The sequence below is a fragment of the Apodemus sylvaticus genome, chromosome X (genome assembly GCF_947179515.1).
Source record: "Apodemus sylvaticus chromosome X, mApoSyl1.1, whole genome shotgun sequence".
Taxonomy (NCBI): domain Eukaryota; kingdom Metazoa; phylum Chordata; class Mammalia; order Rodentia; family Muridae; genus Apodemus; species Apodemus sylvaticus.
This window is the reverse complement of record NC_067495.1, coordinates 90,695,655-90,711,539: the sequence shown is the minus strand read 5'-3', so window position 1 is coordinate 90,711,539 and position 15,885 is coordinate 90,695,655. Positions and strand designations below refer to the sequence as shown.

Genomic DNA, 15,885 nt, shown 5'->3' with positions numbered 1-15,885 from the left:
GGGTGCCATAACAGCATTGGAATTCCTGCAACTAAAAGGGAAACACATTTGGCTTGTACTTCATCTACAATCACTTACACTTAAGCTATTGATAGTTGATTGGGATCTGTAGCATGCTGGGTTTGTGCCATGGACTTCTAAACATATTTGATGGGTGGAACAGACAGGGAGGCTGTGGGTTTTGGCAAGCTGTGGCTCCCATTAGTCAGCCTGACTGTGTCTGACACTAAGGATTCCAATTCACTGAGATGAAACTTCTCTAGGCTTTGGCTGATGGCCCAATGATCTTAATGTGAAGGGCAAGAGAGAGCCAGTGTTACATTAAGTTGCAAGTCTCCAATGAGCAAATAGTTGACTTGTTTATTGAATAGTCTATTTTTCCCCTTTTGGGAAAATGTAAAGTTTATAGCACATTTTTAGAAATTGAAGACTCTTCTTAGATTTAAAATGTTTGTTGTATAGCAAATATTGACCATTAATTTTCCTTATAGGGAAATGTGAGCTTTTTCATAGGGTATGTAGACTATGTAATTTAATAGTTAATTTTCCTGTCCTTAAAGTTTTATCTTGTATGTGTTGCTGCTAACATATCCTACTAAGGGCATTCCAGACACAGCTGTTTCTGATAATAGGAGGGGCCCCATAGAAATGTCAGGCATACTCTGAAGGGGCTTCAGTGGAAAGGAGGAAATGTGTTCAGAAAATGGACGGTTTCCATTATCTGTGGCTTTCCTGGCAGACACTCACCCATTGCTATTGCCTATCATTGCATCCCTGTAGCTAATCATGGTATGAGGTTTTTTAGTAGAAAGTCTTGCTATGATGAGAAAAAGCCACAAAACTGAAGGAAGAGAAGTACAATCTGAAGGGAGCCTGGAAGATGAGAGGCTATTTTGGTCACTGCAGAAAGGAGCTGAATGCTGTGGAATGGAGCTAAGGAAGACGAGATGAGGACAGGCAATGGGAATTAATCCACGAAAGTACTTAATATTTCCAGGTTTGATGAAGAGGTTCATTGAGCAGAAGAATCTTCTTTCATGCAATATCTATTAATATGATGAAGTTTTCTAAAGGCAGTTCAGTCTTAAATGCACTAGGGGAGCTGACAGTGTATGATTCACAGGGTTGTTCTGTATAGTGCGTAATCAGTCTACTATTCCCTCTTCCTGATAATCTGTGGGATGTGGTCAAAAGAAAGTAAACACTACAGATGGGTGATTGCCTCTGGTGCAAGTTCTAGAGCTTTCTTAAACAAAGGGGAGATGTGAGCATTCTTTTTTTTAACGTCTACTGTTAGTTTTTGTTTTGTCTTGATAGAGTCCCACTGTTTAGCATAGATAGCTTTAAACTTGCCAGCACCCAGCATCCTCTTACTCCAGTGATATCACTCATTATAAGTGAGCACTACCACAGCCAGCCACATTTAGTTTCTCTGTAGTAGAGGCTGGCCTTGAAATCCTGTCCCTCCTGCCACTACCTCTCAAATGCTGGATGATAGATGTATACCAGCACAACCAGTCATATCTACTTTCTGTGCAATCTGATAGCTCTCGTTAAATTTTTATGGCTTCATCAAAGCTTCTGGGCAACCACTGAAACATTTAGATGCTGTGATTATTTTTAATTTTAAATATTAGTCAGTGTTAAAGGTTTTATTTTTCTGGATCTCCTGTGTCTAGTTGGGAGGTACAGAAGGAAGGCCAGCTCAGTCTTCATTCCCCTTATAAACAGACATGTCCAGAAGGAAAAGCTGATTTTAATTGTCATGCAGACCAGAAAACAATCTTTCATTTCAGCCTGTTGAACAACAGCACAAAAATACTTCTTAAGCCCTGGGTTCACAGGTGTCTTTTTTTTTTTTTTTTAACAGGCATTACACAAGGAATTAGCTCTATTTCAAAATGTTTGTCCACTTTTGCCTTGGTAAAATGATTACTCATTTGTTCAACTACCATGGATCTGCTATATAGAAATGGGCAATAGCATGTTAAAATGTAAACTTTTCAGTTTGTATAAACTCTGTTCAAAACTTTGTGCTCAAAGATTCCCAAGAGAAGAAAATTATTTGTTAGCACCTTTGTTAGTGTTCTATAAGCATCTTGTCCATAAAGTTATGTCAGCATTGCAACTCTGAGTACAACCTTCCTATGTTGTGTGTGTTTGTGTGCATACACATATTCAGAGTATTTTTACTGCCTCCTGAAGTCTTCTGGATATTATTTTTCCCACCCCAGTCTTGTTTCTCAGTTCTCCAGCCCAATGGATTCATTCATGGCTATTAAGATAGAGATGGATAGATAGATGGATGGATATGTATGTGTATTATATATATATATATGTATATATATATATTATATGACACTTAGGACATGTGTTAATATGTGAGCAAGTGATTGTCTTTAGCCCTTTAACTCACTACCATTTGCATTTTCAAAGCTGATTATTTCATCTGCATTTTTAACAATAAGGCAATTTGTTTTCTGTCAACTGACAGAAACAAAATAAAAAAATTCAAAGTTATGTTAAGAGATAAGGAAGCTCTAGGGCCAAATAAGCTTTTTCTGTAATTAATAATTTCAATTTACTCTTAGAGTATTTATATGCTAAAGTCCAACATTTCGTGTTAAATACTTCTGTGCCTCCCAGCTTCCAGCTGCCAAATTGGAATATCAGAGAATGGAAATCATGCAGGTTTCAACGAATCTTCCAGTTCTCTACTCCCATTGCTATCTTGTTTTCAGCACAGATTGCTTAGGGCTTCTCTTACCACTGCATAGTATTTCCTCATTAGCCCCATGTTTCACAGATCCAGTCATGAAAGATACAGATTTACAAAAGGGAAAAATGCAGTAAGACTGGAGTTTAGTAGCCACAATGTTTCAGAAAAATGATATTATTCCCAGGGTATCTACAATTGGGTACATTTGATTTGTTTTATTATTTTAATTTGTGAGTACAAGTAATGGTTAAGGACTAGTAGAGATATAGGTGGTAGTGTGGAGCGAGTGTGAGTGAAGAGAAATGGAGGGGTAGATTTGTTTCTATAATCTAGACTTGCTATGCATCAGTTCCTACCTACATCTTTCTGGTACTGTGTTAGTGTGGGTACAGGTGTGAGTTAACTCAGAAAAGACTCCCATTAACTGTGGCTCAAATAGATAGCAAGGCTTCTCTCATGCTCTATGGAACTCCATTCTCTGCATTAGTGAGGAGTTGACAAAGGTGATGATGGTAAGGGAGGTCATAGTGAAGCATACATGCATTAAAGGTATAAGGGTTATTTCTTTCCAGATAAGATCATGGGAGAGATGCAAGAGACCCTCACACTTTCAAACTTCTTCAAAGAATAGCTTAATTGGTTTCTCTTCTGAATTTGTGTAATTGCTTTCAAGACAGCACTTACTAACATACAGTCTGCTTTCCTCTAACTTGAGTAATTAAGTGGACAACCCTCAAAGAATAATTCTGTGTAGTTTTAAAGAAGAGTGCAAAAGAACAAAAATGAGCATTGTCCATAAGAGCTAGATAATGGCAAGTAAACAGAAGGTGATGTTTGATCCCTCCAATTTTACTATTCATTATTCATAGTTATTATTCATAAATTCTAGCACAAATGTTAGGTCTGCACCCCAGTGACACATTTGCATTTTATTTAAAGTTGACTTCCACTTAGTTGTGCAAACAAAGATTTCATGAGTTGGGTGCTCTTCCTTTGTTGCTTATCATTTTCATACACTTGCTTCTGTGTCTTTTACATTATCATCTATACCATCTATTTCACTATTCTACCCAAGATTCCCCCCCAAATTATTTCCAACACAGAAAAGTAATATTTGAATATATTTCCCTAAGGCAATCAATTTACTTTTAATTTGTCTGGAACTAAGCTTTTCTTTGTTGCAAGAAAGAAGGATTGAAACTGCTATAAAATTGATTAGCTTGCAGGAAGATATCTGAAATGAATTTTTTAATGATTTTGCTGTTTGCTGTACCCAGAAGCAGTGTCATCATACTATAGCATTCCAGATGGTAGCTGAAGTCACATTGAACCATCAAGATAATGCTAATGTTTTCTACAGGCTTCTGTTGGTAACAGATAAACAGATACCACCCTTGGTAGCTAACAGCCACCAATACCTCAGCATTTCTGCCTCCTTCCAGTGACCATTTCCAGTGGCTGCTATGCAGCTAAAGGCATGGCACACTAGCCCTTTGAATCATTGCAAAAGACAATGATTGGTTTACTGAACATTTTATTTTCAAAGTTGAATGAGTGATTGGATAATTACTAATGCAGTCTTTTAACTTCCCTAGTCAGTCCCACAAACTGGCAGTAAAAGAAAACTTTAAGGAATCTGAAGTTAAAATTGCAATATGTTTATTGACTCATGGCCAGTATTGTACTTTCCACAAAACTTGGTGTCCTGGGACTTAACTAAAGGGAGTGTCAGTTCCTGTTAAGGGGAACACTGTTGTTGGATATTCCCCCTCACGTTCAAATTAAATTTTCATTTAAAAATTGAAGTGTTTTTTTTTTTTTTAAGTGCTGGAAGTAAAACCCACATCTTCTCTATGCTAGGCAAGCACTGTCATCATTAAGCTATATCCCAAACTGCAATGGGGTAATTGTTTTTCTCCTGGTTAACAACCCTATTTTTTCTTGCTTCATCTGCCAACATTACTTATGCTATTCTTACTATGTGCTTTTTGTCTCAAGCTTCCAATATAGCTTTTGCCCAACTTCATCATATACTAGTAGTTTTTCTATTTTTCTGCAAACCAATGAAACCAAATTACAGCCAAGTTTAGGCTCAGAGCTCCTGGTGAGCATGATGTAAAGATTTCACTTTGCCAAGAGCATAACTGCTTTCTGAATGTGTGAAATGATCTGACTGTGTTTAATCTACACAAAATCAAACAAATGGATTGAATTCTTCAGAGACCTGACTAGGTGTAAGATTCTCACTGGCAAGGGCTAAGGGGCTTAATTCTGTGAGAACCTTACAGCAAACCCCTTGAAAATAGCCTCATGTTATTCAGAGTTGCAGCATCTCAGTGCTTCACATTGTAAGGGATAGTTCAGTGACCTTCTGTGTCATTTCATATTTTATCTTCAAAAATGCCTTTTTAAATGGTGTCTAGGCATTTAGATGATGGCCAGCACTTTGTCACATAATTTTTTCCATCATAGAAGACAAACACAAAGATCCCAGTCTGCTCAGTCTCTGCTTATCTCAGTCACTGTCACCACTTCTTATTTCTCTGTCTCTGTTTTCTGGGTAGCCTTTTACTCCAGTTTCTTGCTCCCCATGAATCAGCATAAATGATTTATATTTATACGCATCTCAATATCTGTTCTTTATGGACGGAATTGAACTGAGCACCAGTACAAAAATGAAAATGCCAGGAACTATTGTGACTGCCAAAATTGCAACTTAAATTGTATGAACTGCGCATGCCACACTGTCATCTATCATAAATATTAAATTCTCAAGCACTTATCCTTCAATATGTTTAACTCTGTCTCTTCAACCAGCTCAGCACTAAAGATTCCATTGAAGATGATTCAATTGCTTTGCATTTTGAAAGGTCCATCTTCTAAATCCATTTCTCTGTTCCATTGGTGGTAAGTGAATTCCAGGTGAACAGACCATGAATGAGGAGAGAGAGTTTATGTACCATTTGGCACCAAAGGTTGTCTGTTGGGTGGCACTTGATAACTAGTGCTGATCTGTCAAATTGTCTGGGGGCAAGGTTGGGCTTCATCAGTCTTTTCAGCTGCCTTCCTGTGTAAAGCCAAAACTAATCTTTCGAGAATTCTCAATGTATATTAACCATCCTGAAAATGCTAAGCTAGGATAGTTACGACTGTCTTATTTCCCCTTTTTGTCACTGTTTGGGGGCAGCATCACTTTGCCATGTTCAGTAAGTTTGTTTTGATACCCTGTTCCCACCCTGATCCTTCTCCATCAGAAGCCGTGTCTATTCTTCCTTACTCCATATTTAGGTCCCTTTTCTGCATGCTCTGCAAAATTACAAAAGGAAAAAGATTGTCTTAGTTTGACAAAGGAGCCTCTTATTACCCCGAATTTCTTAATATGCATTCTTAGATAAATGAAAATTAGTAGAGAATGGTCTCAATGTCCTAAGAACTGGTTTGTGAGGAGCACATTTTGATATCTACTAAATGATAACACATCAGTATTTTCAAATGTCAGTCGCAGTTCTGCCACCCTACTGATTGTCTGCTGTGTATCTGAGTATAGTGCTAGGGGAAGAGCCTCTAAGAAGTAGGAGGCTAGGTAAGTGGAGAACAAAAATGAATGATTTAAAGGAATAAAGGAAGAAGAGAGTAAGATACAAATAGCTGTTGTATCAGAATTAGACTGACTGCAGGATGGGTTAGTATTACTGGTTCCTAAGTCTGGAAAACTGTTTCTGTCTTTACGCATATCAGATGCATGTTGTTATGAAGGAATATTGTCTTGTATGGCTAAATTTCTACTTTATGAAATAATTGTAATTCCATTCCCTTATGGCTTTGAGTTTTTCTTAAGTCTTCATTGAAGTTTTTGCTAGATAATTAGAAGAAGTACTTTGCTCCTTGTATCTTGACATCCAAGGAAAGCCAATTCTCAAAATATCAATCAGATCTAAACAAACACAGAGTATCCTAGTCCCTCACAGTGGTTCCTGCTCATATCCCCTTTTCAACATTCCTGTCCTGGCTTCCTTTTTCCATTGGGCTCATTAGTACTCTGAGTGCTTTGTCGAGTTATAGACACAGGATTGATGTCCTTTCTTTAGATTCTGAAGGCCTTGAAAGTGCTTCAGGAATTCTTTCTTGAAAAAAAATTTTCCTTTTGGTAATTCTCCCACAGAATAAATTGGCATGTGAACTTCATTATGAAGTCTTGTAATATTTTTTCAGTAATATCTAAATCAATTTTGCCAGAGTAAATCAGTTTCTCTTATCGACATGAAAGGCTTATCTTAGGTCATATTAGTCTCTATTTTATGGGAATCAATGACTTTTTCTTTTTTTACTGTTTAATCATTTCATTTGATTACAATTCAAATGTTATACCCCTTTCCCATCTCCCCTCCATGAGTCCACCATCCCATACCCTTACCCTTTGCCTCTAAGAGGGTGCTCCTCTATCCACCCACTTCAGCCTCACCCATATAGCATCCCCCTTCTCTGGGACATCCAGCCTCCACAGGACCAAGGGCTTCCCCTCCCACTAACGCCAGATGAGGTCATCCTCTGCTACATATGCAGCTGGAGCCATGGGTCCCTCCATGTGTACTCTTTGGTTGGTGGTTTAGTCCCTGGGAACTCTGGGGGGTACTGGTTGGTACGTATTGTTCTTCCTCCTATGGGGCTGCAAGTTCCTTCAGCTCCTTCAGTTCATCCCTATCTCTTCCATTGGTATCCCCAGGCTCAATCCAATGGCTGACTTGTAAGAAAACAGCTTTTGATATTTAAACAACACATTCAATTCAGAGAAAACACTTTTAAACTATGTTAAAAATTTTAATTTATCACAGTCTGGTCCCTGCTAACTATTTTCAGGATAGAAAGCTTCCATGTTGAAGCAATTATATTTTCAATTGGATATCAAATGCATATTAGATGACTTTAAAACTACCCCAAACCACTTGTAACTTGACTAATGCTTCTCAAGTTCCATTTTTTATTGCCTTTGACAAAGTGACACAGAATATTTCACAGGTTTCTAAACTGTTTCTATTAGCTAGAACATTTATTTCCAATTTCAGGAGTTGCATCAGTGGTCTGGTATCTTGAGAATCAATCTAGATTTCTTTGTTCTGTCTGCACTTTTTAATCATTCCATTAAGTTAAACTGTTATCCACAATTACTCTGTAGTGGCGTTTTTTTTTTTTTTCTTTTTTTTTGCTAGTTTTAGTAGGTAGCAGAAAAACCAGACTACCATAATTTTTGCTTATCCAGAGCTTTAAAAAGCAAGCAAAACACACATGACATAAGTAATTACAAGTGGGATGAATGCTATGACAGAGAGCTTCTATGAACCCTATCTTAGTCTACCAGATCATTGATTGATTCCTTAAGAAAGTGAAATTCTAGTTGTGACTTCAGGAATAATATTATCCCTCATGAGTTGTGTTCATCTATTGGAAATAAGGACTCAAACAAAGAAAATAAATGGCCTAAATAAAGGGGAGTTTATTTTGCCTCTTACATAAGGGGAGCTCAGCTCAGATACAATAGCTATATACTTGTAGCATCCTGAGGTCCTTATATTTTCCTGTTTTACAACCATAGGCTCATGATTTTCATCCTTAGAGTTACTTCATTGTTATTAAGATAGATATTGGAGCTGTAGTCACTATGTAGTCACTATTCTGTTCCAGATAGGATAAAGCAGGAAAAAATAAGGACATATAATATCACAGATAAACCAGTTCTCTTTCAAGTTTTCATAGTATCCTCCTTTATAAGGTTGGGTTTGATCTTAGGTATATGACCATGCCTGTCTAGAAGGAAATGCAGTGATTTTTTTAATGAAGCACCTTGTCATTCCTAATGAAAGTGGGACTCTGTTTCTAATGATAAAAATCGGTAAAGTTATGTGTAAGCAGTTTTTTAAATCTCTGCATCAGATAAATAGAAGTTACTTAAGTGGTGACAATTATCAAAAATTGTGTTTCATTTAAAGCCACTTTTTATTTGGGTGTATGTGAAGGAGTATATGCCACAGGTTTTCAGGGTCTTATAGAGACAGAAGGAGGCATCAGATTCCCTTGTGCTGAAGTCACAGTCACTTCTAAACACCTGGTATGGGTGCTGGGAGCCAAACTTCCATCCCCTGGAAGATCAGTGAATGTTTTTTTACTACTGGTCCATCTCTCTTGTCCACTCCAAATTGTGCATTCTTGATTAAGGAAATGTGACGAATTTTAATGACATTTACCTTCTTCATAATCTTTGCAACAGTATTCTCCATTATACTTTCCAGAAACTGACCGTGTTTTGGTTGTAGATTGTCTTGCTCATGGACTGATGAAGAGTTATGTGGGGGAGCTTTTCTGATTAACAGATCACTTGCTTATATGTTGAATTACTGTTGCTACTTAGAACTTGTGGTAGGTGGAACTCATGTTTTCCTATTTGAAAATCACTTCTGAAGAGGTAACAAAATGCTCTTGCAACTATAGCCTTAAACTACTTTAGTGTTGAAGTCTTTGATCATTAAGATATTTGAAATAATGCACTCAAACTTTGAATCATAATAAAGAACTAATGGTGTTGTTGGCCACATTCATTGTGATTAGACACTTATAGAAATCCAACAGGACCTCTCATCTCCTCTAGTGTTCCAGAACTCTGAAACTTTTAGCAAAGCCTGAGTTGGCTTTTATTACTTTGGATGAGACCATGGATAGACTATTTTTGAAGCACATTGTTTGTCTTTATTTAAAAGGACAGCTGTTTTATGTCTCAAAGACAATAGCTATTGCTGTACAAACTTTTACTGTTTGTATAAAACAACATATTCTGGTCTTTTTCTATTTGAATTACTTATTTATACATCTCAATATAATTATTGTTGTCTGTTATGCCTCCTGCAACTTTGCAAGACTGATGTTTGGATATTTATTTATTGTTTATTTATTTGCTGCCAGCTGCTTGAAAATTCTCTCATCAAAGTCCTGACAAAAATAATAACATAATTATTGATTACTATGTAGATTTCAGGAACTTTATCTCTTACTTTCCTCTTCCTCCTTCTCCTCCTCCTCCTTCTTTGCTTAAAGCAATTAAGTTTTCAAGTAAAGACGTCTCTGACATCATGATTTATGTCCCTCTTCCAAATTTCTTCACACACTTTGATTCTTTGTGTGTGTTTGTGTGTGTGTGTCTGTGTGTGTGTGTCTGTGTATGTGTGTGTGTGTGAGAGAGAGAGACAGAGGGAGAGAGAGAGAGAGAGAGAGAGAGAGAGAGAGAGAGAGAGAGAGAGAGAGAGAAATTTGTAAGTCCTGGGGATAAATTCAGGAGTAGGGAGAACTAGCAGACAAACTTATCAGTAAACTGTCATGTCTATGTTTGAATTAAAACCACTTGCCTTAGGGCTAGAGAGATAGCTCAGTGGTTAAGAGCAGTTGCTCCACATTTAACTTGCAGCACCCGCAGGGTACCTTCAAGTCATTTGTAATCCAAGTTGCAGGGGCTAGCCTGGAACCTTCTTTTGGCCTCCTCAGGTTCCAAGCATGCACACAATTCACTACATACAGAGAAGCAAAATATTCAAACATGTAACATAAACAGAAATCCATCTTTTAAAAAACACCACCTATCTTGACTCATTTAAGTGGATATTAGCCCAGAAGCTCTGAATACCCAAGACACAATTCACATATCAAATGATGACCAAGAAGAAGGAAGAAGAGTCCCCTGGTCCTGGAAAGGCTCAGTGCTGCAGTGTAGGGGAATACCAGGAGAGGGAAGTGGGAGGGGATTGATTGGGGAACAGGAGGAGGGAAGAGGGCTCATGGGACTTTCGGGGAGGGGGGAATCCAGGAAAGGGGAAATCATTTGAAATGTAAATAAAGAATATTCCAATAAAAATATGAAAAAATGCCACCTACCTTCACTCATTTGCACATGACAATGTGTTTGAATTATCACAAATATGTGTATATTTTAGAATTTTACACTTTTCCCTACTTTTAGGCCAATACTTTCAGATAAAGATTAGTGAAAATATCAAGACACATATAAATTTTTTAGGGGAACCCTAAGAGAGAATTGGTAAGTCATTAGGGTGTTTAAGCAAGAGTCAGTGTTCTGCCTATTTGTGAATGGGTGATACAAAATGGCTCCTTTCTACTTTCATAACTCAGTCTTACACCCAGTTGTTGTAATTGTCTGTACATAATCTTTTCCCACATTAGCCTTTTTTTCATTCCTTTTATTTGTTTTCTTCTTTTTCTTATGCAATCCATCTTTGTTGGTATCAATAGGGGGTCATTTTGTTGTGCTGTTCTCCTGTTTGATATTACATTGAATTTCTTTTCTAAAATTAAATTATGATTTGTAGTACATTTAATCTGTCAGTATAAATCATGATCTATAGAAAATAGGTATGAATATTTTAAGCTCTGGTAGACTTTATTTTAATAATTTTGACACATTTAAAAGTATTGATTTAGGAACAAAAATAATAGAATGTCCATATCATTCAGGATTTTTTTTTCCTGATGGCTTCTGGAGATACTTGGTTTGATTTATACAAATGGAAGTCAATTATTAAACTGTTTTTTCACTTCTTTGCCCCATGTTTCCCATCCCCCAAAATATGACAGTCATTTTTATAGGTATTATCTGAACAGTTATGAGATAAAGTTTTATTATTAAGTAAACTCAGAAGCTGTAAATTGGGTAGTACTATTACAATCCTATATATGAAAGCACAGATTTAAATGAAACTGACATGAGGCATAGCCGCTATCTCTTTCCTGTATTTGGGTTTACACAACGTGCCTTCTTTGCATGTACAGGCACATTACCATTACCTTTTATATTTTATGCCTCCCCATGAACATATGCATGTTGAGTGTGCTAGGGTATTAGATGGCAACCTTTGGAACTTATAAGGAAGAGGCAGAGAAAGGGGTTTGATAAAGCCTTCACAATTTCACACGCATGGCTATTCATGCTAAAACTGTGCTTGCATCTGAAGAGTTGTCCTCTCCCTGGCTAAGGCACTTTTCTTGTTGGTGATGATGCTCAGTTGTTATTGGCTTTCAAATATGCAAAATTCTGAGTGCTTCATTCTTAAGTACTGAAGTAGTTCATAAAATACCCATATTAAAGATGTTGGTAATATTTTTACCAAGGTTTTTTCTTTAGTCTGATTTTTAACTAGCTTCAATGAAGTTATGTGCTATGTCCACAGTTGTCTTCAAATCTGGACTTAGCACAGATTAAAGTCTTTGTCATCTAACTTCTTCTAGTGGCTTTTCTCTCCTATGCCTTTTTATTTGACTTTTAAAACATTAAAGAAACACACACACACATGCATATACATGCACATACATATACAAGTACATAGGCAGGTATGTTATCCATAGACTCATTTCAGGCAAGCTCCTTATATGTTACAAAAGTGGACCCAGAGCATACAGTTCTAATTCTCTCTCTCTCTCTCTCTCTCTCTCTCTCTCTCTCTGTGTGTGTGTGTGTGTGTCTGTCTGTCTGTCTGTCTGTCTCTCTCTCATAGACACACCTTATATTTAATTTATATGCATTCACATATAAATACCTTTTGCTTTTGCATTTCTTCTAGTCTCCTTACTTCCTCCAATCCTACCCCAAGGTTTTCCTTTTGTAAACGTTAGGCTGATCATATTGTGAAGCACTGTGCAATGTAATGAAAAATTTTATTAGGTCATCCTTACACAAGAATGCCATCTTAAGCATCAATTAAACTGGAAAACTAAGGCTATAAACAAACCATTTTAGTACACGTTTGTTCAGTGGTTAGGCAGATGTTAACCCTGCATCCATGCTTTGCTAAAACAATTTTTATAGAAAACTGTGAGAGCCAAAGGAAAAACTTGACCCTTAATATATCTGAGCTGAAAAGATAAAAATATGTTATTCTAATAATTGTGAATTCTAACTATTGAGATCTTCTATGGTAGGATTAAAGCAGTCAACAAAATCTTCATTTTTTAGTATCATAAGATGGACTGTACATATTTTGAGTGTGAACTGTGATATTTTAATATCTGTATTATTTAAATCAATATAAGCATTTTGATATACTCGTTCCTTAGAGCTTTCATTTCCTCTGTCTCTTCCAGAGCCTCTAAAATATACAATAGGTGGTTGTACATTGTAGTCCCACTTGTCATGCTTCTTTGCCTACTTCTATCATTCCTCATCCTTGCCTTTCCTGGTTTCTAATGGCTACTTTTCTCTTTTTGTAGTTTCCATATATGAAGGACAACATATAGCACGTGGTTTTCCCGTTTTAGCTTATTTTGCTCAGTGTAGTACTTCAATTTCATTTACTTTGTCTCAAAGGATAGAATATCATTTTTGTTGATGGCTATGTAATTCCAGTATTCCAGTAAGCATACACACCATGCTTTCTTCATTCATCTGTTGATGGGTAACTAAGGTGATTCTGTGTCTTGGCTAATGTCATACTAAAATAATGTACTTGGTTTTTCAGGGTTCTTATGATTTTATTTTCTCTGAATATATGTCCAGAAATGAGAGCTAGATTAGAGGGGTTTTTTTCTGTTTTTAATTTATTTCTTAGGAATATTCTATTTTTCTCTCTAATAACTGTTATAATTTGTATTCTTACGAGCTATATGTATTTCATTAGTAAGCAGGTCTTTAATAAAAGTGAAGATTAAAGCAAATAGGGAGAAATAGCTTATTTGTGGCTAATTAAATGATTCCCAACATATAAAACGTGGGTGGGTGGGGCTAATTGAAGCTCATGAGTTCTCTGGAAAGGAAGGGGTCATACTGTATTGTTTCTGTTGGGAAATCTAGTCATAGAGATGTCACAATGAAGTGACTGTTGGAGGTAACTGATGGTAAGAAAGAAATCATGTATTAGATTTTCAAAGAGAATGCATAGCAATCTCAATTAATGTGCGTGTATCACTGGATAAGGTGGAAAAGTGGTTGACAGTGTTCCCTAAAAAATTATGGGCAAGTTTCTTTGATTAAGTGAGCATTGGATTCCCTCCACTGCTTCTTCCACGCTTCTGCTGAATGCAGTTTCAAACACAGGTGAATTTCAGCAGGAAATGTTGATTAAATTGCTGACTCTCCACACCTTAGCACTTAGGACAGACATTTAAAAATATTTTTTCATCATAACTTGTTTCTCTTTAGGACTTTTGTTTTGTCAGCAGTGGGAACAGCAAGCATGGACAGAAAGGGAGTGTTTAGAAGACCTATAGCTTTTTAAAATCCATTTTTTCCACACCTGTCCTAATAGACAACATAGGACTATCCAAAGTGCTATTTCTCAAAAGGACCTGTGTATTTTGAGAAACCAGAACTGGGTTGTTGCTGTGATTCCTGGGAAAAGCTGATAAAATTAACATCTTCCTTTTCTTCTTACAGACCAGAATGAAGGATTTCATTGCAGGGAAGAATGCCGGATTCTTGGCCACTCTGATAGATGCTGGATGCCCCGGAATCCCATGCCCACCCGCTCCAAGTCCCCTGAGCACGTGAGGAACATCATCGCTCTGTCCATTGAAGCTACTGCTGCTGATGTTGAGGCTTATGACGACTGCGGCCCCACCAAGCGGACTTTCGCGACCTTTGGAAAAGATGTCAGTAGCCACCGGGTTGAGGAGCGGTCCATCCTGAAAGGCAAGCGCACTGTCGATGTAACCATCTGCAGCCCCAAAGTCAACAGCGCTATCCGGGAGGCGGGCAATGGGTGTGAAGCTATTAGCCCTGTCACCTCCCCACTCCATCTGAAGAGCCCTCTGCCCACCAAGCCTTCCATGTCTTACACCGTTGCCCTGGCTCCTCCAGCCCATGATCTGGAGCACCATGCCAACAATGGCGCCTCTCGTCCTTCTGAAGCTGAGCCCCGTGGAGCCGACAGTGAGAAAGTCATGCATGAGGTCAACCCTATTCTGAAGGAAGGTCGTGACAAGGAATCTCCTGGCGTGAAGCGTCTGAAGGATATCATTCTCTAAGCCCATCTGGGTTTGAAGAAGAGAGAACGAAACCACACTGGCTAGTGAAGATGTAGCAGCTGCTCGTTCTAATTGCTTACAATGGTTGGTTCTTGAGTAGCTGCATTTCAGAGCTTTCCCTAAATGTATTGTGTATAAGTGACTATCATTCTGTGACAATCCCTCTCGTTTCAACAGGCAGTAGGGGTGTTCAGTTGGAGCAAATTAGCTTTGGCTTGAGTTGTTCATGGGGCCTTGATGTTGGGGAAACAGAGGCAAATTCAGTTGTGAAAAAGTATTATGTATGAAGTGTTTGAATTTATATATTTTTATATGTGAAAATGATAATATAAATTACCATTGTTTGTGAAGAATTACATTTAAAAAAAGCAAAAAGAAAAAAAAGACAAAAAAAAAAAAAACCCAAACAAACAAAGCTCTGGACACCTTTAAGAAGCTCGCCACTGTTTTTTGTAGTGTAGACAAGTCATTTATTGTGTACTATTCATTGATTCAGTGATGTGAAATCGAGCCCCCTAAAAGGTTGTTTCTGAAGCTCGAGTACTTTCCAATGCCGCTACTTTGCTGTGGATGCCCCTGCTTTAAGAACCCTTTTGCTAGCTGTGCTGTTGTTGTATTTGATATTGCAAATTGCTATGTGTGTGGTGATGGCAAAAAGGCTTTTAAAGGTTGATGTTTTCTTTTCTTAAAAAAATAATAAAAATACAGACAAAAAAAAATGTGAACAATGGAGGCAGCAAATGAGTTAGCGACACCATACCGAGAGGTCAAGGACTTGGTGGGTGCTCGCATGGTTTATTCCATGGAGTGATTTCTCACCACCTTGCAGAGGATTTCTCCTGCCTTTCAGTCTTCTGCCTCGGTTTGTTGCTAGATCATTGTAGAAAGTCATTTTTGGATTTGCTGCTATCTAATTTGCAGTTGTCAGAAATACTGTGCTGAAAATTTTATGAGATGCATTATATATATATATATATTTTTTTTTTTTCTAATTTTCAGGCCCTGCACAGGAAAGTTACTCCCAAAGTTCTCAGTTTTCAGGCTGAGAAATTCCCTGTCTCCAATCACCTAAAACTCATGCAACATGACTGAGTCTATTTTGAGATCTAAATTACCATCTCTTTAGACACACACTTTCTGATTCAGTGTTTTCC

The 15,885-nt window shown here is 37.4% G+C and overlaps 1 protein-coding gene across 2 annotated transcripts in view; it reads left to right on the top strand.

Moving 5' to 3' along the window:
• Positions 1 to 15,075, top strand: part of Pcdh19 (protocadherin 19) — a 98,285-nt gene extending 83,210 nt beyond the window's left edge. For both annotated transcript variants that reach the window (XM_052171721.1, XM_052171722.1), the window contains one exon: positions 14,142 to 15,075. In XM_052171721.1, the coding sequence (XP_052027681.1) occupies positions 14,142 to 14,731 (590 nt within the window). In that variant the 3' untranslated portion in view covers positions 14,732 to 15,075. The remainder of the gene's footprint in view (positions 1 to 14,141) is intronic.
• The last annotated feature ends 810 nt before the right edge of the window (positions 15,076 to 15,885 follow it).